At 34.4% G+C, this 23,555-nt stretch overlaps 4 protein-coding genes and 1 long non-coding RNA gene across 13 annotated transcripts in view; 4 read left to right on the top strand and 1 right to left on the bottom strand.

Annotated features, from left to right (window-relative positions):
* Window positions 1-2,310, top strand: part of LOC107263730 (fatty acyl-CoA reductase 1) — an 8,234-nt gene extending 5,924 nt beyond the window's left edge. Inside the window, exons 10-11 of one of the 2 annotated variants that reach the window (XR_003058561.1) lie at window positions 1,892-2,097; window positions 2,198-2,310. Coding sequence is in view for 1 of the 2 variants with exons in the window: in XM_015731239.2 (XP_015586725.1) it covers window positions 1,892-2,027 (136 nt within the window). In the remaining variant the exon portion in view is untranslated. Of the gene's footprint in view, window positions 1-1,891 lie in introns of both variants that reach the window. The other variant, XM_015731239.2, reaches the window with a different exon arrangement.
* LOC107263732 (chromosome partition protein Smc-like) overlaps window positions 1-16,330 on the bottom strand; it is a 24,448-nt gene extending 8,118 nt beyond the window's left edge. For 3 of the 8 annotated variants that reach the window (XR_003058564.1, XR_003058563.1, XM_025081051.1), the window contains exons 1-6: window positions 16,161-16,329; window positions 15,412-15,559; window positions 14,978-15,175; window positions 14,691-14,822; window positions 14,503-14,614; window positions 14,199-14,422 (exon numbers count right to left, since the gene is read on the bottom strand). Coding sequence is in view for 5 of the 8 variants with exons in the window: in XM_025081051.1 (XP_024936819.1) it covers window positions 14,202-14,422; window positions 14,503-14,614; window positions 14,691-14,822; window positions 14,978-15,175; window positions 15,412-15,549 (801 nt within the window). In the remaining 3 variants the exon portion in view is untranslated. Of the gene's footprint in view, window positions 1-10,612; window positions 10,746-14,198; window positions 14,423-14,502; window positions 14,615-14,690; window positions 14,823-14,977; window positions 15,176-15,411; window positions 15,580-15,715; window positions 15,775-15,797; window positions 16,135-16,160 lie in introns of those variants that run through there. The other 5 variants (XR_003058562.1, XM_025081052.1, XM_025081055.1 and 2 more) reach the window with 5 other exon arrangements.
* Window positions 5,477-11,215, top strand: LOC107263727. The gene is made up of 8 exons (XM_015731231.2): window positions 5,477-6,197; window positions 7,606-8,602; window positions 8,662-9,383; window positions 9,525-9,695; window positions 9,775-10,021; window positions 10,124-10,250; window positions 10,361-10,542; window positions 10,653-11,215. Exons 1-8 carry the CDS (start codon window positions 6,169-6,171, stop codon window positions 10,890-10,892), a joined length of 2,715 nt encoding a protein of 904 aa, XP_015586717.1. The 5' UTR covers window positions 5,477-6,168; the 3' UTR covers window positions 10,893-11,215.
* Window positions 11,351-14,192, top strand: LOC107263731. The gene is made up of 3 exons (XM_025081050.1): window positions 11,351-12,167; window positions 12,305-12,500; window positions 12,730-14,192. The coding sequence occupies exons 2-3, from the start codon at window positions 12,372-12,374 to the stop codon at window positions 13,585-13,587; spliced, it is 987 nt and encodes a 328-aa protein (XP_024936818.1). The 5' UTR covers window positions 11,351-12,167; window positions 12,305-12,371; the 3' UTR covers window positions 13,588-14,192.
* A 1,587-nt stretch (window positions 16,331-17,917) lies between the features above and the next one.
* Window positions 17,918-20,479, top strand: LOC112493794. Its single transcript, XR_003058565.1, has 3 exons — window positions 17,918-18,126; window positions 19,598-19,881; window positions 19,955-20,479. It is a non-coding gene; the product is annotated as an uncharacterized LOC112493794 (long non-coding RNA).
* The last annotated feature ends 3,076 nt before the right edge of the window (window positions 20,480-23,555 follow it).

The raw sequence follows: 23,555 nt of genomic DNA, 5'->3' as shown, positions 1-23,555 counted from the left end.
CCATGATAATACGTCAAGCGCGACTTATATATATCACGCGAAAAACCGTAAATGGAGATGTGGGAAAGCATGATTGATCGCGTGACGCATTTGGTTACCATGATAATACGTCAAGAGAGAGAGAGAGAGAGAGAGAGAGAGAGAGAGAATTCAATGTAGTATAACGTTGAGTGTCCTTATTTTGTCCTTTCGAATGATGATTATCATTTTATTATGGGGATATACGTCTAAACTATATACACAGATACCAGCAGTAGTTAGAGCATTTAGTTAGAGCACCAGCAACTCTATGTGTACTACGTATAAAACTGCATATAGAAATAATACAGAAAATAGGTATGCAGGACGCAATAAAGTTATATAAATCCTGATTTATCCATATCCGAACGCACAGATAAATCAAGTAACGTAAGATGTATGTGCCAAGTTCAGCTGTGTTTTTCGAATTAAATTTGTTTCGTGTGTAATGGCACGTAACAACAGTGAGCTAATTATGTCACTGGTAGGGAAGGGAAGTATTGCGAAAAATGTTATTGCGTACTCGTGAAACTGGAAACGAGATTCCTTGGGTGTTGGTGACAAGACGTAACGTGGTATAGTTGTTATATGATATTTCTCAAATGCTTTCAGAGTTTATTCACCTTATTAATGAAACCTGGTTGTAAAAGCATACTGTGCGGGTACCTCTTTATTTTCAACGTATGACGTGGGGTAGCTGTCATTGCAAATAATGTATTAATTGCTTTTAATTTGATCGACGGATTTATCGGAGATATTCTGAATCAGTGGATTATAGATGGAAGAGTATTTTAATGGGTTATTGACATTATGAATTACATATCATATTGGTGATATCATTTTTATTCGTCACTTTTTTAACGCTCTGTTCATCCTTTCCTTCCGTTGCAATATTTATTTACAAGCATAACGCTCAATTTTTTTTACTTATTTTTTTTCAAGCGATAATTGACCCTATGGAATAATCGATCGTGAGTCTCAAATATATTTAGAGGCGCTCGTATTGTCTATTCGTGCAAATTTCGTTTGACGTCATTGACTGCGACGACCTGAAATAACTTTTACCTACTGTTCTCAAAGTGACGTAACTCACCATGACGTTACGTCTGGGGAATCCGAGTGATATTCACTAGTCGCAGCTGCATTCGTGACACGCGATAATTTGCGAACTACTTGTCTTTTTATGCTAAAAGCGATATCACGTGTGATATTATTATGTTCATGCACGCCCACGGAAGTAGAAATAACTTGCAGAGGTCGTCAGTTGGTAGTCGGTATTAGTCAGCCAATTGGCAAACAATCAAGAATTAGCCCTAAAGCATCAGCCTCCTGGGATTTAACACTTTAGAATGCAGACTGAAAAACATAGCAATTCGAAAAATTATTTTGCAAAAACATTGCACGTGGCATTGTGGTATCATGTTTTTTTTTTTCGAAAAAAATTTTGAATTCATGCAACGTACGACCGAAGTACCTCTTGTGGGACTTTGCCATACAAAATCTGAGGTTATATTAATTATTGATCAGTAATAGATGATTTCAAGATTTTCTGTAGACCTTCTGAATTATACTGCAGCTTGTATCTCATCATTGGAACTTGAGATCTGTAGTCGATGTAGCGCTACCGGAGATCAGGAATGTCAGTTTGTCAAAAAAAAAGAGGTTGCACCACAATTAATGAGTGACACAATTACGCGAGATGAATAATGATGATTATGGATCAGAAAGTTGGCGAATGAACTTTCGCGAAATTGTATTTAATTAAAATTTCTAGATTGGAAATTTTTTAATGCACTGACACCAGTATCAGCATGCTAATTCTAATACTCACTAGATGTTTAAAATTTATTCGAGTTCGCTATTTTTGTTTCAGAATGCAGTGGATTGATAGAGTATTCAAATTTTGGTTTATCGTCGCTGTTAGCTGGATAGCAATACGGTCAGGTTTAATTGAATGGATAACAGATACTTATCATTCGATGATCGACGATCCAATTTTGGAAACTTAACATAAAACATTATAATCAATCTAATCCCTTATACAGCAGTTCACAGGACATTATGCATTAAAATAGAACTGTATTAAACTTTCTTTTTTTAAATCAATTGCTCATGCAAATAAATAATTATTAAAAGTTATACAAAGACACTTTTTCGTTTCTTTTTTTTCAATATACAGATTTAGGTGACAGCATCGATTTAGCAGAGAACTTACAATTAAGTACGGCAAGCCGCTTTATAAATACTATTCTACTTATAAGCTGTACGAAAATAAATATTTTAACTAAATTACATATTTGTATGAACATTAAATGAAATTTATTTTAGCAATACTTATTTCACTTTTCGCAAGATGCATGATACGGGGTGTTGCCATTTTCTAATGTAACTAAACATTACATAAGAATTTGTTTAAGACTTAGAGTTTATTATATCACAAATTTCCTTAGCTCCATTAAAATGCAATAATTATCAACAATTACATCGCAGTCTCATAATTTCACTTGTTCCCGCAGAGACCTTGAGACCTTGTTGCCGTACGAGACCTTATAATTTTCTCCAAAAAAAAACTGAAAAAATTCCTAAATGTCTCGTAGGATCTTAACAAGAAAATTAAACTGTCACGATTTAATAAAAGTAATTTTGCAACCACTTTTTTTCTAATATTCGAACACAGGAATTACATATCGATCGATTTGCCGAGGATGCAAATGATACATGGGTAAGGATCACGAGTTACGTATGACACTCGTCTTGTTATTAAGTAAAAAAAAATTAATATTTATTAAGACATGTCTTACTAATTATTAACAATTAATCTGACGAGTAATTGATTAAAGTAAATATTAAGTAGTCCAAATAAACAGCAAAAATAAACTTCCACTCGTCAAGATCAAGAACGCCTGATAAGGCCTCGCATTATCAGGCAAGTCGTATCGATATGAGATCAGAGCCCAAATCTGGCCGATATCAGGCGAGCCCGATCAGGAATACCTTACTAATACCTGACCCGCTCTTGATAAAACATCAGGAAGACTGATTACATCTCTGCTCGGGACGTTTCTACGTTACGTAAAATTGACGTGATTAACAATTTCAATAGAACCCGTAAGGATGTCGTAGAATATATCGTGATATCGAATTAAAAGAAAAAAAACGTTTAAAGCGAAGCGAGAAAAATTCATCTCACGTGACCTACTCGTGTCCAGATTATATTTTTAGATTGCCGCAAGACGCATACAAATAATACGTAAACGTTTTCAACAAACTCGATGTAATTTCGCGGAGTGTTAAAACCCGTTTCTCAATCCTTGGGAAATTCTCCGGCTCACCGATATACTGAATTGGCTCGAACACAATGATACATACGTCCCGTTCCCGGTAAGAGGAACGACGCACGACTGTTACTTTTTATTCATTTATTGAACGACAGCATCATGACTGCCTTCTGCTTACGCAGCAAGGAGCAACAATAAAGAGAAAGGCGTGATAAGGTTGAAGATTGTAAAGATCAATAGAAAAAAAAAAAATCACAACTTGTAATGCTGTGAAAAAAAAAAACAAGGAAATCCTGTAAATTCCACAGAACATACATTAAAGGCTCGTATGCAAGTTTAAAAATTTTCTATATACAGAAAACGGATTGTCGGAATAATAAATTGAATATTTTTAGAAATACGAAAATACCACAGTATCGATCGATTGTCTCTGTCGAGTAAACGATTGCGATGCTATTTCTCTGTAAATTGGGAGGGGAAAGGGAGCGGCTTATCGAATATTTGAAAAAAAGAATTTTCTTTTTAATATCATTGCACAATACCGTTTCCCCGAATAAGCAGAGATAATAAATTTTAATTCGCTGAACGCAATTGAAAGCTAAGGCGAGTATAAATTATTGGCTGCCTCGTGCACATATTGTATGAATGAAAAGCGATAAGGAGATGATAGCGTCCGTAGTTTCTATGAAAAAAAAAAATTAAAATATCTCCTTGAGCCGATAAACCTGTTTAAGTGACTTTTTATTTTATGCAGTTATTTGCAAGGACTAACATGAGAGTTTTCTGTTGAAGACAAATTACGTTGCTGGCACGACACTGATCGATCCTATCTTCGTAAAATGATGATTGCTTTTAATAACGCCTACACATAAGATTCTTCAAATTGCCTAGAATTCTTAGGAAATAATTCGATCCGTCTGACGTCAATATTTCGGAAGCCATCTATCCCTTGTAAAACCACATTATCACATAAATTTATCTCCCAAGAAAACCTGAATTGTTATAATTCAAAATGTCGCGCGGATCGACTGACAGCAAGACAGAAAATTCATAACAAAGACACAACAATCTAATGACTAATGCAGGGCGAGGCACTGCCTCGTAATGGATAAGCATACGTCAACAGAAAAAAAAAAAAAATTTTCATAATTTTCAACCTATACATAATAGCCGAATAAACAATGAGCCACGGAACATTTATAACAAATACACAATACAGTAGTGTATAGGTTTACCGTTAACGTTGAACAATCTCAGCATTACTGTTTATATGTAGAAAAACTGAAAGTCCACAAAGCTATCTAGTAAGAGTGTTTGAAGCTTCGGTATACAATTAACGTAAAACCACAATTAGTGAATGACTAAGAGAAAGAGGAAAACCGGAAGACGCAGGAATGAATTTCCGTGTTTCGTAAAAGTCATGTTATTTTAACGTGGCCTAAGTAATTAAGTTTCTACCAGCAGTCTTAACAACTGTGACTTTAAATAAAAATTAAATGTACAAGACCGCTCCCACATATGTTCTATATATCCATTTAGAAATGATTACTTCATTATGTCATATTAATAACATTATCAATGACCTGACTATTATTTCCATAAATTTTCCAAAAATTCGGCTTTTATCCCAATCGGCCACTGCATTGTATTAATAAAACCTACATACAGGCAAATACATAAAAATGAGCAAACGTTCCACTCGAGACATCATTACATGAAATATAAATATAACGCAATAATTTCATATACATTGATGTCCTATGTTTCGCGTTATAATTGTTTGATTAAAATAAAATATCAATATATACAATATACAATAATAGTTTTTACCAAGACTCAACCAATAGTCTTGATGGTCATTATGCGCTAATACAATAATTGACGACCGCAGAATATTGATAAAGCGATACTCGAAGTTTAACGGCGTACAAACAAACAATTCCATAATGACGTGAATATCTAAATTGAGAAATCCCTGTTAACAGAATAAAACCCAGGCATTCAATGAGACAGACAATATGTCACCATAGTCTCACGCATGGAGGCACGCACGTGTCCAGAGTGTATCTCGTGCAGAATCATATAAAACATGTGTGCGCGCATGACGTCATCAGCCTTGCGTGCGCATTTCAGAAGACGGGGAGGAATGAGAATGCCTGCTACATATACTCACTCCCGTGGTGAACGGTTTTCATGAAACGACAGCCAGTCGTTCGAATGCATTCTCGCCAGCAAGTTCTACAGTGAATTGTGGCCGAAAAGAAAGCAAGTATTATTTCTCGTGCGAAACTGTTGTGTCCCACTGGGGAAAAGACGGCGGAAGAACGAGAACTATGAGACGCAGTCGATGGACCAAGTTATGTGAAGAACAAAAATTGTAAAAAAAAAAACGATAAAAGGAATACAATTTATATGACCAAAAAACTGGATCCTATTCGATGACAAATAACCACGAAGATCAAAGGTGTCGAGCAAAGGCTGCGATAACGGGACGAGCATATAACTGTCGTGACGTCTCAGGATAAAAAATTAGATACGAAGCAGAAAGTGATGGAATAAAAACGAAAACTTGCTGATACGAACTAGAGAAATCTACTGAGAGATTATAATTAGAGAAGCAACGAGTTTATAACGAGTATCGCTTCAATAACTGTATGCATGCATATTTTTTGTATGTACAGTTGTTCGTCTTGTAAATAGGAAGAATATATATACATGTAGTATTGACTTTCTAAGAGATTGCAATTATGCCATTGTGAATTCATGAATCAACGTTGAGGGATTTCTGGAAAGGCTTCTTCAGACATTCTCGGCTGGGTGCTGGTGGAGCAGGTTTCTTCTAGTTGCAGGAGCGCGATTTCGATCGGACGAAATGCGTGACTTAACGATGCCGATCGACAGGTGAGATTCGAGAAATCGATTTACGATAACTGCCCACAAAGAGATATGTGGAAAGGGAAATATTTTACCGATGCATAGGTCGGCGAAATTATTTTTACTTAAAATTTCGCGTAATTCGTACTCCGGTTAGTGCTTTACATTTTTTATACTGTTTCACGTTAGTTGACACTGATACCGAATACTGAATGAATATTGGCAGATAATACGTAATTCAAATACTATAGACGTCGATTATTAAGAATTTTGAACAATTAATTTTTTTTTACAATAATCATACCGGATGGTTAGAAAGAGTCTTCCCTTTCAAAAGCAAAGTATTTTATAACTTGTAGCAGTGGACAAATTCTGGAGCAACGAATTTCTTAGAATCCTATTCACCTGATCGCTCTAGCATTCGCTTATAAGCAGGTAGCACTGTGTCACGTTTCTCTCGTGAAGTTTTACATATTTAATATAGACGCTTTACCAAGTAACGGTGTTCCGCGAACGCGTTTTGATATAACCTTAATATATGATTCATTGAGGTATAATTAATTAACGTACGATAATATAAGTCGTTCGGTATTAACAACACGTATCATCGAGAGTGCGAATGAATCTAAATTTGACTATCGTTAAGCTATAGACTTTCGAGTGTAGAATTTTTTCTGGCTCATTATTAACAAATTTTTAATAAATTCTACATCCCAGGAATCCTTGAGTATGGTATCGAATTTTGACTTCAGACTGAATGTTTCATAATGATCACGATGAGATCACTGAACTATAAAAAACTGCACTGGGCAAAATTACCTAAAAATAAATGAAGATTGGATTACAAACAGTAATAATCCTTTCGATTTGACTTTGACGATTGGACATGATTTCTTGGACGACTATTAATAAATTTAGGGAATTTTTTTAAATAACAGTAATAAATGAGTTATCGCCAAGCTTATATAAGAAGTAGGAATCTACATCTCGTGACCACTTCCGAATAGAGATTTGAATCTTATTTGATATACGACAATAACGACTTCAGCACTATGGCACTCTTGAATTTTGATATTATAATTGTTGCATATACATTATATATTTATTTAATTCATTTAAATTCGACTTTCGTCCTCTTACCGATTTGTTATTTACTGCATGGATAGCACGAGGTACTTTCTTATCATTCATGAGTCGACCTGGACATTGAATATAAATATCTTGAAAATTATTGACGCACATGAAGAATATTCGGAAACGGAAAGGCGCAAATAGACTATAAAAGAAAAATGTATGAAATTAATCGATGAACTTTACAATTTCCATATATAAAATACATTCAAACGCTAATATATGTAATGATCTACCAAGTAAGTTAAAACTCGACAAATACCGTGTGCTATTAATACAGATCTTTTTTTCATTTCATTTTCAGCTCACCAATGAGATCAAATTTACGCCTGAACATTCCCGAAACTACACATAAGATGTCACAATTCATAATTGAAGATTCGGATTCACGCTCAGCAAGGTCTACGCCGTTCACAGATTCAGACAGCAATAGTCCGGAGCTGGACTGTATGAGAATTAAGAACTTAAATCTACAAGGACACGTGGAGAAGCCCTTATTCAACCTGATGTACAGCTCCGATGAGTTTGAAAGTTGTGATTCGAGTCATGAGTCCGAAAATTCTCTATATTCGGACGATTCTGTATCGTCGTCTGGAATATGCGAAAAAGTCATTAACCGTGACCGTCAATTTCAGAATACATGCACTGTTTCTAACAAATGTGACGATATTATCATGAAATTAAGAAACCTCCGAGTTCTGGAAAGTGATTCAGAAACGGAAACGGAACTAGAGATGTTCCAAGATGAATATGAAAATCGGAAGAACGTCAATTCTTCCTTGAAATGCGTAACAGTTAATTATCTAAATATATTTGACGAAAGTAACGACACTCTCTCGAACACGAAGAAAAAAGGCAGCAAAGATTTAACATCCGATAACGATGAGGATGATGATGATGAAGATGATGATTTAGTTTCGCGTGGTCCAAGTAGAACAAAATCTCACACATCAGCATTCGAACCATATGACAAATCACTCAATGGATTCGAGTGTAAAGTCAAAGAGATATATGCGAATGATCAATATAGACGTCGTATTGATGACGTCATAAATACAATCCGTGAAGGATCCTCGATAAATGGATCAGATATTTCAGTAGATATTTCAAACCAGAACAATATCCATATTAACGAACCAGTCGAATGCGCACTGGATTCAAATGAATACAATAGCATACACAGAGAGAAATGCTCGTCCACTATTATCGATGCTGCAAGTCCCTCGAGTTTTCCAATGAGCAATTCAGGTTATCCAGACAATAGTTTGACAACAAACGTAATGCTGAATAATTCATTACAGGTAAGTTGCAATAATAAATTACTTTAAGCATTGTCATAATTTTCAACATCCTTCTTAAGATCGTGCCCGACTGCCGAGTTCCTCAAGGATCACCATCATCGTCGTCGATGACGTCATATACCACCAGTACCATTACACCTAGTCCATCGAATTTTCAAAGCATCGTAGATTCCCCAATAAATATGCCAATATTTACAGAGCACAGTCAGGCAGAGAACGATAGTAAACTGTGCAAAACGATAAACGAAGATACATATAACTTGAATGACCTGAACTATTCAAGTTTCTGGGCACATTCGATAAACGAAAGAGAAAAAGCGGACACGTGTTCTGGAAGATCTTCGATGAACAATTATTCAAATGATATTAATGAAACCTATTTCCCACGTCAGATTGGAGATTCATATGGCACGGAAAACATATTTATTATTGGTGAAAATTCTCTTATGCACTCCGATGAGCAGAGTTCCAACTGCACCCAACATTCTGGTCTTATTGAAAAAACACAAACTAGTTTGTCAGAGGAGTTACTTCAGTCGACCAAAGAAGACCTGCCAAGTTTCATAATGAATAGTCCAACGAGCAGCGAGGGATCCAGCACTTCCATCCACCCTTTCGACAGAAGTTACTTATTCTACCATCCAATCACGCCACAATACGGATCAAATACAGATTTGAATATACCATATGGTCAACAGTTGACACCACTGTATTCACCAGCTTCGTCAACAATTTCATCCCCAACACCACCCGTAGAAACTGTCAGATCAGAGCCTAAGAGGTAGGTGGAAGATGATATAAATGTGAAGTAAACTTACTTGACTTATAGCCAGGAGAAGTTTATTTCGGATAAACATACACTGCTTTAGTACTCAAAATCTAAATCAATCAGTAATGCAGAATATGTGGTGATTCTTTATAGAGTGCCTAAACCACCGATTATAAAACCTTGGCCAACTTTAAATCTGCCGTCGACAGATGCCTCCAAGAGATTAATAGAAGGACTAGACGTAGAAGACGGGAACAAAGCATTGCAGAGCATGTTGGCAAAGTCCGTACAATATCTGGCAAGTAGCGATAATAAGAAAAATACGTAAGTAAATGCTATGACAATATAAATTAATAAAATTATTCCTCGAGCATAAATTCTATTTGAATCTTCTTTGACGCAGACAACTAATGCGATTAGTTCGAGACCCGAATTTGTTGAGAAACAAACGAAACAGAGCTTACTTGATACCGCTGGTAGAGAGAATTGGTGAAATTCAAGCTAATTTGTCAGCAAAGAATGACTTCGGCGAGGATGCTCTATATTTAGCAGCAATGAATTGTTTTGAGATGCCTTACATTGCTGGATACTTGGCCGCTTTCATGATCGATAAGGACATCGATATCTCAAAAGTAGTATATCATACAAAGGTTAGAATTTTGCAATTTACAAAGAGAAACATTTGCAGCAGGCATTCTCGAGATAATTTATTTTGCAGAAAATTAATTTTAACGAATTTTTATTTTTTACAGGGTGACACGCTCGTTCACGCCGTGGCAGCGAAAGGGGACACGCACGTGAACGTTCTCTCTGAATTACTGACGCTCAAAACAAAGGATAAGAACGACCTGTTTGACTTGACGTCGTGCAATTACGACGGTGAGCAATAATTAATAATATTAATACCCAAAAAAAAAATTTGATTAGTGACTAGAATACCATTGTCTAATGAAAGTGTCATATTTATCAACGAGACTTGCCGTTACCAGGTAAAACAGCTTTGCACGTGGCCGTTGAAGCTCACAAAACGTCGAAAGAACGAGTATCCTCAATTGGCACCGTGCTATTGCTACTGGAACGCGGTGTAGATCCCAAGATCAAAGAAGCTATACATGGTAACACTGCTCTACATCTGGCAGTATATTTGCACTGTGATCCAAACCTCATAAAGGTAAGCAGTGAATTAACAGTGAAAAATATATGCGTGGAACTTTACAAAGCATATATTACAACGATCATACCTGATTCCGTAAAGAAATGTTTATTTTTCTTGACTTTTAGGCTCTCCTCAAAAACAAAGGTTGCGAAGCTGTTAATATTAGAAATGACAGTGGCAACACGCCTCTCCACCTTGCAGCCATGTCGCAAGTGTCTCTAGAATGGCAAAGAAAAGTTTGCTGGTATTTAATATTGTACAAGGCATCAACGAATATACAAAACCATAAAGGCAAAACGCCTTTGGCTGTGGTATCTTCGGACAGACGCGAAGCGATTCAAAGGATCTTTGACTGTAAAATATAAATAAGATCCAACTGAGCATTTGCAATGTTATGCTGCTCAACGGTTGAACTGACATGTGCATTTTGCATGGGCGCAATATACGTACAAATCGAGGACATTACAGAAGCAATATTCAGTAGGACCATTGTGAAGTCTTCGGATAAGCTGTAAAAATTTTTTGTAAATATTATGTAATATGATTACTATGTTGCAAGACTATGGTATGGACGGAGAAATGTGTTGTGAGCGATTAATATTAAGAATGATAGTAGGCGAGAATTATTTAAGGAATTACTACGCGACGGACTTTTGTAAATAAATGTAAATCATCAAGTACTTTTTAATGAAGTGTTTTCTTTTGTTATTATCCTTCAATCAAAAATTGGTATTCGATAAATATCTACTTCAATCGCCTAGAATCCAATGGCACAAAATTTTAATACCCTGGGCAAACACAAACTGACAATTATATGTCGGCAATTGTACAACTTTCTGTTCACGGATATAACAGTGACGTACATTAGGCGTTACATACATACAGTCGGTACATCCTTGGGTATGAATTTCTAAAATTGTCGATATGCTAGAGTCATTTTGTGTTTGCTGATATTGTTAAAATACATGGTAGATAAAGATTTAACAAACAATAAAAACCATTGAGAGCTATCACTTGCATTTTTGGATTAATGATTATTTTTACACATCTCGTATCTGGTCGATATAATAATTTTAGTTTTCTGCTCTTACAATATCGTCATCTCCAACTCGCGTACAAAGCTGTACGATATCCGAGCTTAATATACACAATTGTCCATACTTTTTGTGACAAAGTGACATATGACATACTAACGTGATTACTAGAACACGAAAGTAGTTTCCCGACCGTAAACGGGTTCCGGCGGAATTGTGTTCCAGGTTTTCCGGTGTAGTAAACCCTATTGCTTGCCCGTTAATGACATCGAGTACAATGTATATCGGAACAAGCTAACGCGATATAAGTAGTAATTTAACATGTTTAGTAGAGGAGGAGCATGTCAGTCACAGTAATAAGCGGCGCGAAAGACCTGTCCATCATCATTTCGATCGTACTTTTTTAATTCAACGGCTATCAAAACACTTATTTATCCGTGAGTGTTGTACGCGGTAGAGACGTCGGCGAGATAAGGGAGAAAACCATTGAGCAGAGAGAAACGAAAATTTTGTTGACAGAGGAACAAGTGCATCGAGATATAAGAAATACGTGCAGTTGTATCACAGTAAAGGAGTCTTAAGGAGCTCATAAGTGCATAAAACTCGGTATAATATTTATTGGAATAAATCATACTTCGTTATTGGATAATGCTGCGGAGTAACTCCTATATTCGTAATTTTTATTGATTCTGGTTTATGTTGTGTGTTTGAACTGATCCACGTGTACTATACATGTTATTCAGTTAATTAACCAACGAGGGAAGATCTTAATTGACGAAAATATTACATTGACTAAATTCCTGTAACAAGATGAGGAATATATGGAGCATTCTATTGATCATTTGTTCAATAAAGCTCCTGACGTCCAGCTGGAAAATTAATCAACAGTGTGAAATACAAAATAACACACGGCTGGCCTGTGTCTGTTCCGGTAACGAGGTATGTTCTACGAAATACGTCAATGTCATTATGTTTTCCACCCACGCTATGTGTATACGCGTAATAGTTTTTTTGAGCTGACAAAAAAAATAATTTCGAATTCCAGGAAACACCATTACGGTGGCGGAAAAATAATTGCGGTTTTCACGAAAAGGGCTTATAGCAGTAAACGCAATTATTTTGACACCTGTCTAATATTAAGGTTTTGAAATCTTTTTTTTTTTTCCAGGTATTACAGTTTCCAAAAGATCACAACTTGAGGAACATTAGTAATATCTTTATCTCATCGTGTTCATACGTAAACTTGCACATATCTGATGCAATGGACCCAGAAGGCGTGCGAAATATTATAATTCGTAATATAAGCAGAACACTAATATTTGATTCAACGGTAATGACAAAGAATATCGAAAATATTGAATTTTTAAATATCGGAGTTATACATCGTATCGCAGGAGATTCAACTTTCAAGATGGCTCAACATATAAAACGTTTCCGTATAGAAGATACGAATATCGAGAATTTCAATGCAGAATTTCAGAACATCAGTGTGACCCAATTTTTATTCAGAAATGTAACAATTGCGCGAATGATCGGTCTTAATTTTTCGAAACGCGGCGAACTTCTTAAGATAATAAATTGCACTTTTCGCAATATTCAAAGCACTCTGCATTTTATTTTCTCTACAATTGAAATTCGCAATTCGAAATTTGAATTGCAAAAACCAACTGACGTGTCCATTGTAGGCGATAATACTGTTGTGGCCAATAGTGTATTTTTAAATGTTAGTATGAATCTAGTTGCTTCCAATAAAATCGCTGTGAATAATACATGCGCCGATGGGAAGAGTTCTTTGAGACTTTCAGCGCGCAGTATCGAAAGCTTTGGAAATAGATTGCCAACAGAGATAATATATCCCAAGAATATGGGACAAGACGTACCGGGTTTATTACTGGCTCGAAATAACACCGTGTGCATTGCTGGTAATTGCAAATGCATTAAAAGCAATGCTGTTGGCTTGTATGGGCAACTACATGGAAACATATTTAACGGCATCATGTTATCAATATTTATTCTCAGTTTATAAAAACTTATATAATAATGAGAGCATTTGCCGTTGGATAAATATAACTGTCATACGCAACTGAATTATTAATAATAATTGTAAGTACTATAATATAAGGTAAAATGCGATTATTATTTGTATTCAACAATCTGGAAATGCATATCAGTTTTTGTAAATGCAATCATTATGCATGATAAGACAAATTAGACAATTTTTTATATATTTTTAATTCCTTAATAGAATAAGTTTATAGACTTACAATTAGAATTATTGTTGAGAACTCATAACTTATAACGAATAATTTAAAAAATATACTATTATTATAAAAGGATAAGAACACATTAATATTTTAATATTATACCATAAGGCACTGTACAGGGTTTTTTAATGCAAACGTATCACCTGAAGTTAGCCTGTCTATTTGGTTTCTATCGTAGAACCATCTTCAGGTGTTACGTTTGTCGTGAATAACCCTATATCAATTTTTATTAGTTATATTGAATTTAAAATGAGATACGATATATATGGTTATTCGCGAATATTATAATTGTGAGAATATATCATTTTGTACTATGTTTATAATTTTAGACTGTTTTTACCTCTTCTATAAAAGTGAAATAATTTTAACTTACCAATTAGATGTTTAGCTTCTCGTCTTTCCAAATATTTGATGACTCCACATGCAATTGTATCCCTTCTGCATAAAGCGATAACTCGTCCCTCAAATCGTTAGCCTCTTGTAGCATTAGCTGATTATTTTCCTCCAAATTTCGAATAGTCTGTTGATAAAGAAGTACTTGTTTTTCATGCTCAGCTTGCATGTCTTGCCATGCTTTATCCTTGGGCACATAAGTTCCTACAGATAAGAAAATAATGTCGGTTAACTGATGAAAAGAAATGAAATATCGTATGAAATAAAATTTTTAAACTACTTACCAACAGATTTTTGGAGTTGTTCGCGGAGCTTATGTCCGTTTTGTTGAATTCGCCTCATTTCATGCATATGTTGACTGTCTTTTGACTGCAGTTGTTTCCTCAACTTCAATGTCTGAATACATATTAAATAATGATGATAATAGTTTTATATTGCAAATAATTAATGAGGACATTGTAAGATCATTTACCTCTTCTTTTTCCCGCTTAAGATTTCGTGATAATTCATCCAATTGAACTCTAAGTCTTCTTTCCCTCTCTTGTGATTCTGATAATAAATGCTGTTTTCTTTCTAAATCTTCCTTTAACCGTTTCACGCGATTCTAATTTCGGAAAATGCATGTTGTCAAAAATTTAGTTATTAGCACTCATAATTTTGTTACACCTTAATCACTACATACTTACCGATACACAAAAGCTGCATGTGTTAATGCAAATATATTAAAAGAATAAACAGGATACCATATTATAAACTCACCATAAGGTTGGCATTATCATTAGATGTTTTATGATGCATATCATTGAGTTGGCTTTGTGATAACATAAGTGTCCTTTGCTTATTAACGAGACCCCACGACATATTAACTAATTTAATGAAAGCAGTCTGCAAAGATTCAATTGAGTGCAGTTCATTATTACTCGTTGTAAGAGACTCAAGACCAAGAGATTCAAGTTCCTGTAAAACAAATGTCATTAAGTATGTCTCTTTGGATAACTCTCAGAAGAATAAAAAAGGGTAAAGAAAACCTAAGGTTCCACAGTTATATTACTTTCAGGATTAAATCTTTATATTATAATAAAGATGGTCTTATACTCAATAGAATTAATTCAGATCTAACAATTTTAGTCATTTTAATATTAGCGCTGAGAATAATAATATTAAAAACTATAAATTACAGTAGCAGATCTTACCTCTGATAATGTTGACAATGCATTTTCTAAATTGTTCGTGGTGCAAAACTCCGATTCTTCTAATTCTTGATTTTGATTCTGAGCAAGCAGCATTCTGAGATTCCTTACTGATCCGGCAATACTCAATTCAGTTGCCATTATCTATATTCTAATATAAAACAATATTATCTAAAACAAAAATATCGATACTGCTGATACAATAATATAATATCTTTTTAGTATAAATGCAATATACACTCTTACAATAAACTGATATGTTACAAGATTAAAAAAACTTTCTTACAGCTTAAAAATAAATGCTTACTTATCATATTATTATGTCACTATACAGTAATTATTTGCAAAATATATATATTCATATTATTGGCATAAGCATCATCGACTACCTTTATGTATATTTTCAATAAATACAATCTTAATTACATAAATTCAAAATTGATATGCAACAGAAACATCAATTTCATGTAAATATACAACACTTTTTTACTTGATCACATATAATATTAAAATATTTATTTAAAATAATCACTTAAATTAACAACTTTTTTGAGCATCCATATTCAAAGTTACTGAACCGTACTGTAACAAAACTATATCTCGACTAAGAATTATATTCAAAAGAGCCGCAAGGTCATTTAAACCGTCCTTTTAAATTAAATTATGTCTAGAGTAAGACTAACGCTAGTTGTAACCTGCTCTAAGCACAATATAAAATTATTGAAGCAACAACAATAGAAAATCATACTGACACCGACTAAAGATCCTCTTGAATCTCTTAACAATCTTCGAGACACACCTTGCACTTGACTTTACTTCGATCTCGGAATGGCATTCCCATGAAAATCAGGGCAAACAATAGCCAATTCTAGACTAAACAAAAATAAACAGAAATACACGACTGACAATGAGAAAGTGGGTTATTTAATTTTACTTTTTCACAATGCCGTCCGATGGCGCTGCTTGAAACGAATTATCATTAGAGGATATTTTAGAACATATAAGTGCAATTTATCATACACAACATCTCATTCTCTCAAAAATAAATAATTTACACGATATTTACCCTATTAAAATATTTTCCTTACAGATTAGTATGACGAAAATACAATTCTTGCTACACATTTGCTAACGATATAAGACCTTGTTTTAGGTAGTTGAAGTTAAAATTATTGGATGCTTGTGTTATTAATAATGACATGATTTATCAGTGAGTACTATAATAATTTACAAAGTATAATTAAGAATTTCATACTATAGCCTGACTACTACCTGACAACCACATAATAGCAACCCAAGTACTCAATCATTACTGGTTCATCGATAGGCGGAGTGGGTCAATAAGGGCCGACTAATATGTTTTTCGCGTACATTTGCTTTGAATATAAAAATTTCAAATAATCTAATAAAAATCAGATGTAAGCTATAATCTGCAATGTGTATACGATGCACAATGAAAGTACAACTTTAAAATTGAAAGGCTCAACGACATAGAAGCATTTTAATGTACGTAATACGTTAACGATATGTTTGTGACTATATATATTTTTGAAATGTTACGTAACGGTTTCTGTTTATTCGAGTAGTAGAGCCATAGTGCATAATGCTGTCCTGACTCCTGCCTCATATTTATGTAATATTATTTTAGGACCTCATATGGTTCACAGTTTCGACCCAGGCAAAGTAAAACGCGTCAACTGTGTGAATTTAATCTCTGAGCTGTCGACACTCTAGAACGAGACCCACCTTTTTTTTATAGAAACATATATCCCCCAAAAAAACTTTTAAAAAGTAAAAATGGGTGTCGGGCCTTCGTTGACACCACAAATATTACAATGCAGTCAACGCGACAAAATGAAGTAAGATCAGCTAGTCGGGTAAAAACTAAAATACAAACAACATGTGGAAAATAAAAAAAATTGAATTAAATTTTAAAAAATATCTGGAAAAATTTTTCAAAAATTGAAAAAAATTCCACAAAATCCGACAAGTACATAAGTATATGTTTTTTAATAGAATGATGGTCTCTCTAAATCTTATAGGGTACTATACATTTCTTTTAGTAGAAGTCACTGCTATATTCTCGTGTCGACAAACGCCCGGCACTTCATATAACCTTCCAATAATTATTGTAAGGTAACATTGATTTTTTTTTAATTGACAATTCAACATACACGAAAAAATCACGACCGTAACTTTTTAAGCTATGCTCTTAGATATAGCAGCACTTGACAAGCTAGGCTCTCGAACGCAGCAGAATTCGATAAGCTAGACTCTCGGACCTGCTCGGACCGCGGACGCAGCAGAATTTGTTTGACATCTATCTAGTAAGGCTCTCTCGGACACAGCAGCTTGTAGTAGGGCATGAGAAAAAAAACAAACAGTAGCCATCTAGCGGTGCCTAGACGAAAGGAACAGATTTCGATATATATAGATATAGAAAAAGCATCCCTTGACTCGCATTTTAGAGCCATACTGCACGCATATCTGTATACTCGTATACGTAAGCCCGGTTAACGCTCGTTGATTCACTGACGCGGTTCACGCGCCCAACTCATCATAGCAGAGTATGTCCATGCGTAATGTTTGGAGTAAATAACGTCCAGCGTTTGACCAGGGCCGACTTCGTCATACGAAGAGCCCGACACAACGTTAAACTGAACGTTAGGACTAGCCAGGATGTGTCTAGCACATTTGAGGTTGGGTCAACGGACAACCGTAAGTAACTCATTCATTCAGGCATATTATGGAGCCCAATAGCTCATTAAGCATACGTAGAACTTAAATCTAATTAAAAGAGGATATAGGCAGAAAATATTTCTACTGAATTATTGGAAAGATGAAATTTTTCATTAAATATTTTTACATTGAAAAATGAATATAGGTTGATCCTTGCGTAAGTGCAGACTATACAATGCCCTTTGGTGCACTTCTAAAGGATTTAGGAAAATCTTAAACACTTTGAGGTTACTTCATTTACGTTGCATCCACGATTCAGCTCTCTTGCTAAGTGCTCGTATATTTTTTCATTTACCACAGTGAGTTAATGTGTCGTTTAAATTTGGTGCGCGGCCTTAAGCTCTTCGGTGCAAGACTATTTTAAATACAACTCTCACTCACATTCCCTCGATAAAAAGAAAGGCCGACGAAACCATACCAAGAAGTGTAATGATAAAACAATAAATTTTTTTCATTTTATCAACGACTATATGTATAGTTATAACGTAAGTGAAGTTTACTTCGCATGAGATTGAAAATAAATTATTAATTAATAAAGAAAACATAAAAATTAAAAATAAACATACAGTTGTAATTTAAAAAGTTTTATTTGTGGATTTTATATTCAGCTTTTTCGATGTGAGCGATATTTTAAAATTAGTTTGTTCCCGTATCAAAAGCATTTAAAGAGATAAATGACTACGTGCACAAGATTAATTATTTCAAAAGACATGGGCGTAAACACCCAATAATAAATGATGGCAGTTATGTAACTACGCAAAGAAAAAAAAAACAAAAAAATTAATTATCCCTGAATTAATTCGAAGGTAAAAATAAATGAAGAAGAAAAACCGACTCGTTTTTGCATGGTTCACGTATGGTTAAATTCCACGCCTCGTTATCAGAGTTTTTGCTACGTACCTTGTTTCACGACCCACTTAATCAAAATGGCCACGAGAAACTTTGACGACATTAAAATAGATCGATAATACCGCGTTCTGTCTAGCGAAGCTCAAAAAAGAGATAGCGTCTAGAAATAAAATCTGCTGCGATCAGCAAACCATTTTATTACCCAAGAAACTTGCAAATTCCGATATTGTTATTTCCTGTTATACTACAATACAAGCAACTTTCCATTCCATGAAAATCTTCTCGTTCGCTCGTTCTATTTATCCATGTTGAACACACTGAAGGTGACATCATTTATCCTTAGAAAAACGAATATCGATTAGCATGACGAATGCAGGAAAATTCAAATTCAGTCAATCTCGATATTGGATATTTGAATTAATATCATTCATCCCATTCAATCAATAGAAGCAATTTCTAGGTCTCAGGTACTACTGTCGGATTGCATTATTCAAGAAAGTGGAAGCCTGGAATACGTATTTCACATAACGACGCAATGGAGATATGAAAGCAGCAAAAATTGTTTTCTCAAGTCAATGAGAATTTCTGTATTTAATTCTAGCAGTGAAGGAAAAGACTGTGCACGCTAAAGCCTAAGACAGATATTAATGAGGGAGAGATGACTGTGGACGGGTATTCCTCTTTTCCTCTGAACAACCTAATCCTTGCTACGTGATCTTGAGAATCCTGTAGGATTAACTGGATAAATGCCTGAGGCCTTGGACCCCACACGAAATGCCTCTTAAACACAAACCGAAAGCACGAAACTACAGATGTACAAAAAGCTCAACAAAAATTCAACAGATTGGATGCTGCGTTCAAGAGGATCAACACAAAATTTCTTAGGTACGATAAATAAATAAATATCAAATGAACATAGTCAAATAATGTGATATGGTTTATTTGTATATGTATATAGGCTGCCTATTAGGTTCCTAAAATTACACCCTAATCGACACGCTTCGTCAAGGAAAATGGAAATGGGGGTTTGAGATCGATTTCAGAGCACCAAGAGTAACCCAATATTTGACATGAGTGAAAAGGCTCATCTGTCTAGTGGTTAACAAGTGTATCAAGAATAAAGACAAGCATATTGACCGTGAAGCATGGCCGTGTGACACGACGAGGTCACGTCGTACATGCATTCTGAAGATAATTAAGAAAAATGTTGCATTGGGCTATTTTTCACATCCCTTTATACAGGTTCTGTAGAAATATGCCTGAAAGCGAATGGTGAATTTTAAAAATTGCTATAAAATTAATTTTCACTCGAAAATATGTCATTAACCAGTTAAGTACTTGTGGTATGTGTTCCTGGGTGTATATATGTATATATATAATCCTCTGGTTCAGCTATACGTAATAGACTGTAGACTTAATCCTGTATCCGACTTAGTCTGTCGCAATTCGTTAATGTGAAATGAAAGATAATAATGAAGATTAATTACTGGAAAAAAGCACGAATTTGAAAATTTTCGAAGCGAAACTCGTCTACTTCAATTACACGTAACCCAATGCCAAACATGAATCTTTTGGGTTTTATATATCCCACCATGTGGTTTCATTTCATCCCTTGTCCCCCAAAGTAATCTGTCACAACTCGCTTTTTACTCTTCTTTCCTCAGCGTCGTTGCTTATCGGTATCCGTCTTTTGGGTTATTATAAAACCGATTAAAATCAAAACTTATAATATAATAAATAAATATCGTTCTAAATTTCCTTTACAAAAATTAATTATTATTGAGAATTTCATTAATAAATCTATCGATAACCCACATATTAATATTACCACGTAAAGCGAAACGTATGTAAGATGTCTTTCTAAAAAAATTTACAAAAAAAAAATTAATTCAATCTTGTAATATTCAAATATTTTTTTCAAACATATTTCAAACCGAAGGTTATTCAATCGTCATTAGCTTGACTAACCCAAGTCAAACATATTTGCTTCGAACTATTAAAATTACTTATGTAATTATCTTTTAGTATATTTCTCAAAAATATAAACAAAATTAAGGAACTGCTAATGAACGATATACAAAAATTTTTAATAATTTCATAAAAGAATGTAACAAGCTGTAACTTTACATTTAATAATAATATCAACATTTTCAGTTAAAGTCGTAGTATCTATGTGAGTATTTTTGAAGCTAAATATATCAGTTTCATACGCAGTTCAATTCCCATTGAAGATATCGACAGAGACTTTCCGCTTTTTGTACGGAAAAGGAGAGAGAAAATAGGTCGGTGGATTTCATTATTCCAAGCGAAGCTTTTAGTTTCGACTTGGCCAACCGATCCGTCTACTTTACCAACGACAGTTTGCAGAAGACATTCTGCCAAGAATTCTAACTTGCGAAGCTGGACCTCTTTTCGATTTACTGCACCATCACAGTACGCGCAAGGACTACCAACCACATTGGACGCATTGCTTAAAGCTAAGCCCGACGGTCTTCCACGTAGGAGAACAATGAAATCCGAGTAAAATATTGATCAAAAACATCAAACACTATTACAATTTCTCTTTTTTTTTCTCCATTACTTCCCTTTTTTAACCATAATCGAACTTCCCTTTTCGTAAATCTAATAACTCTCGTCACCGGATATACACTGGCTTCGCCATTGAATTCCGAGACCAATTCGACAATGTGGCTTTCAATAACATTTTGACAATATATTACATGGAGACTCGATACGATCCAAATTCATTCATCGTCCATAAATCCTGTTACATCCACGATCTCTTCAACGATCTACTAATACTTTTGGATTTCAATAAAAATATATAGTACATTTATATCCAGATGAAAAATAACATAAAAATGTATTTTTTGTGTAAATAAATAAATAATTAGAAATAATCTTTTTATTTTGGTATAGAAATTTCATCACTAAAGTCACGATTTTGTACACAGTACAAATTAGATCATTATAATTACAAAGAACGTCATTAGCGTACGCAATGATATTGTTCCTTTGATCCAGAATTAAGTCGTATCGATGTATACTCGTGTTACAGTGCACACATAATATCTGTCTCTGAGACTCGCCCACTCAGTCAAAGTCTCAAGAGTTTTGACAGGTCAGCAACTCCTGAAATATTTATGTCTGCCCCAGCTATTCTTATCCACACGTTACAGATATTTTTGGCTAATGTTGGGTAACCCCCATCCATGTTTTGTTGCTTTTCCCCAATTGTACTAATTCCTGCAGTTCACGGTTAAGAATAGAATTTTCAGATTTTATCTCTACATCAATTTCAATCATCCGCGTTATCCTAAATAAAGAGATCACTGAGTGCAAAATAATATTTAACAGCGCGAATCTCAATTAGCACCCCGAAACTATAACCTGAAATATAAAATTGACGTCTTTAACGAAAAAGTAAAAAATCAAGTCCCATAAATATTGTAACCACTGAAATTTCATTCATACGATATATGAAAATCGTAGAACTTTGAAAATTCATGCTTACACGGTTAAGGTAAATAATACTACTAGAAATTTTAGAGTTAGGTTATCTCTTTGGTGTTATCACCTTTTACTCGATGCAAAATGTTTTACCATAGCTTCCTGCTCGGAGGATGCTAGTCTACATACGTATATATATATATATAGTCATTCACGAAACTTCGGTGATACAGTTGGTTACACAACTCCAATGTCGAAAAGTCACGTACGCTCGTAATCGCAAAGTTAAAATGGAATCCAATAATCCAATGCTCACTGCCAAATCGTGGTACCTAAATGGCAACCATAATAGTATAGGATTTGAAATGCCTAAATTGTTACCAGCTGTTCGTGTACTGTCTATAACCAATTGATAAACCTACCAATAGAATATATTTCGTGCTTGATAATTTTCAAAGAATCAATGAAAAAATTGATAAAGAATACATTACAGAGTAGAATTATTTTGTAACATGGAATTGAAGGATAAATTTTACTCATAAAATATAATACTGTTGGTATTCTACGTTTTCTATACGAATATGCCGGTAGAACGTAATAATTAATTTTCAAAAATTTTTAACGAATTATGATACATAACAAATTGATTCTATCCAACATTATTATTTGGTTTAATGCATCGAATATTCACGGTTGTACTGGGATGTAACGTACGTATTAGGGTAATCGGATAATACTCGGCGATCGATCACGGTATATGCTGTTTCCGAACTGTCGCAGTAACACCGATGGAATATGCCGATCTTCGATCAGCCGACAGATGAATTTAAGCGATTCCTCGACGATATCGTATCTGGCATGATTGAATAAAAAACTATATAATAAATCCAATATAATAAGGAGTCAAAGTGAAAATAGCATTAAGTAAGGATATATTAAATCAAAGGAAATAATATTATTCGAATAACGCAATTATGATATCCAATTAAAAATACCATAGCGTTAAGATATAAATCGACAAGAAAAACAGATCCTATATATTTTCTTTTAAATCTTCCACTGCAAATCAGCGTTCGTACTTGTCTCAACAGAATCTCGTAAATCTAATC

Source organism: Cephus cinctus, unplaced genomic scaffold (assembly GCF_000341935.2).
Source record: "Cephus cinctus unplaced genomic scaffold, Ccin1 Ccin1_scaffold0160, whole genome shotgun sequence".
NCBI lineage: Eukaryota > Metazoa > Arthropoda > Insecta > Hymenoptera > Cephidae > Cephus > Cephus cinctus.
The sequence above is the reverse complement of the archived record's forward strand: the minus strand, read 5'-3'. Positions and strand labels throughout refer to the sequence as shown.

Excerpts from the sequence above, each read along its gene's own strand:
- LOC107263727 (XM_015731231.2), top strand. The coding sequence starts at position 6,169 with ATGCGTGACTTAACGATGCCGATCGACAG. Across the intron at positions 10,251-10,360 it reads GACGTCGTGCAATTACGACG|GTAAAACAGCTTTGCACGTG; the intron begins GTGAGCAATAAT and ends TGCCGTTACCAG. Across the intron at positions 10,543-10,652 it reads GTGATCCAAACCTCATAAAG|GCTCTCCTCAAAAACAAAGG; the intron begins GTAAGCAGTGAA and ends CTTGACTTTTAG.
- LOC107263731 (XM_025081050.1), top strand. The coding sequence starts at position 12,372 with ATGAGGAATATATGGAGCATTCTATTGATCATTTGTTCAATAAAGCTC. Across the intron at positions 12,501-12,729 it reads GTGTCTGTTCCGGTAACGAG|GTATTACAGTTTCCAAAAGA; the intron begins GTATGTTCTACG and ends TTTTTTTTCCAG.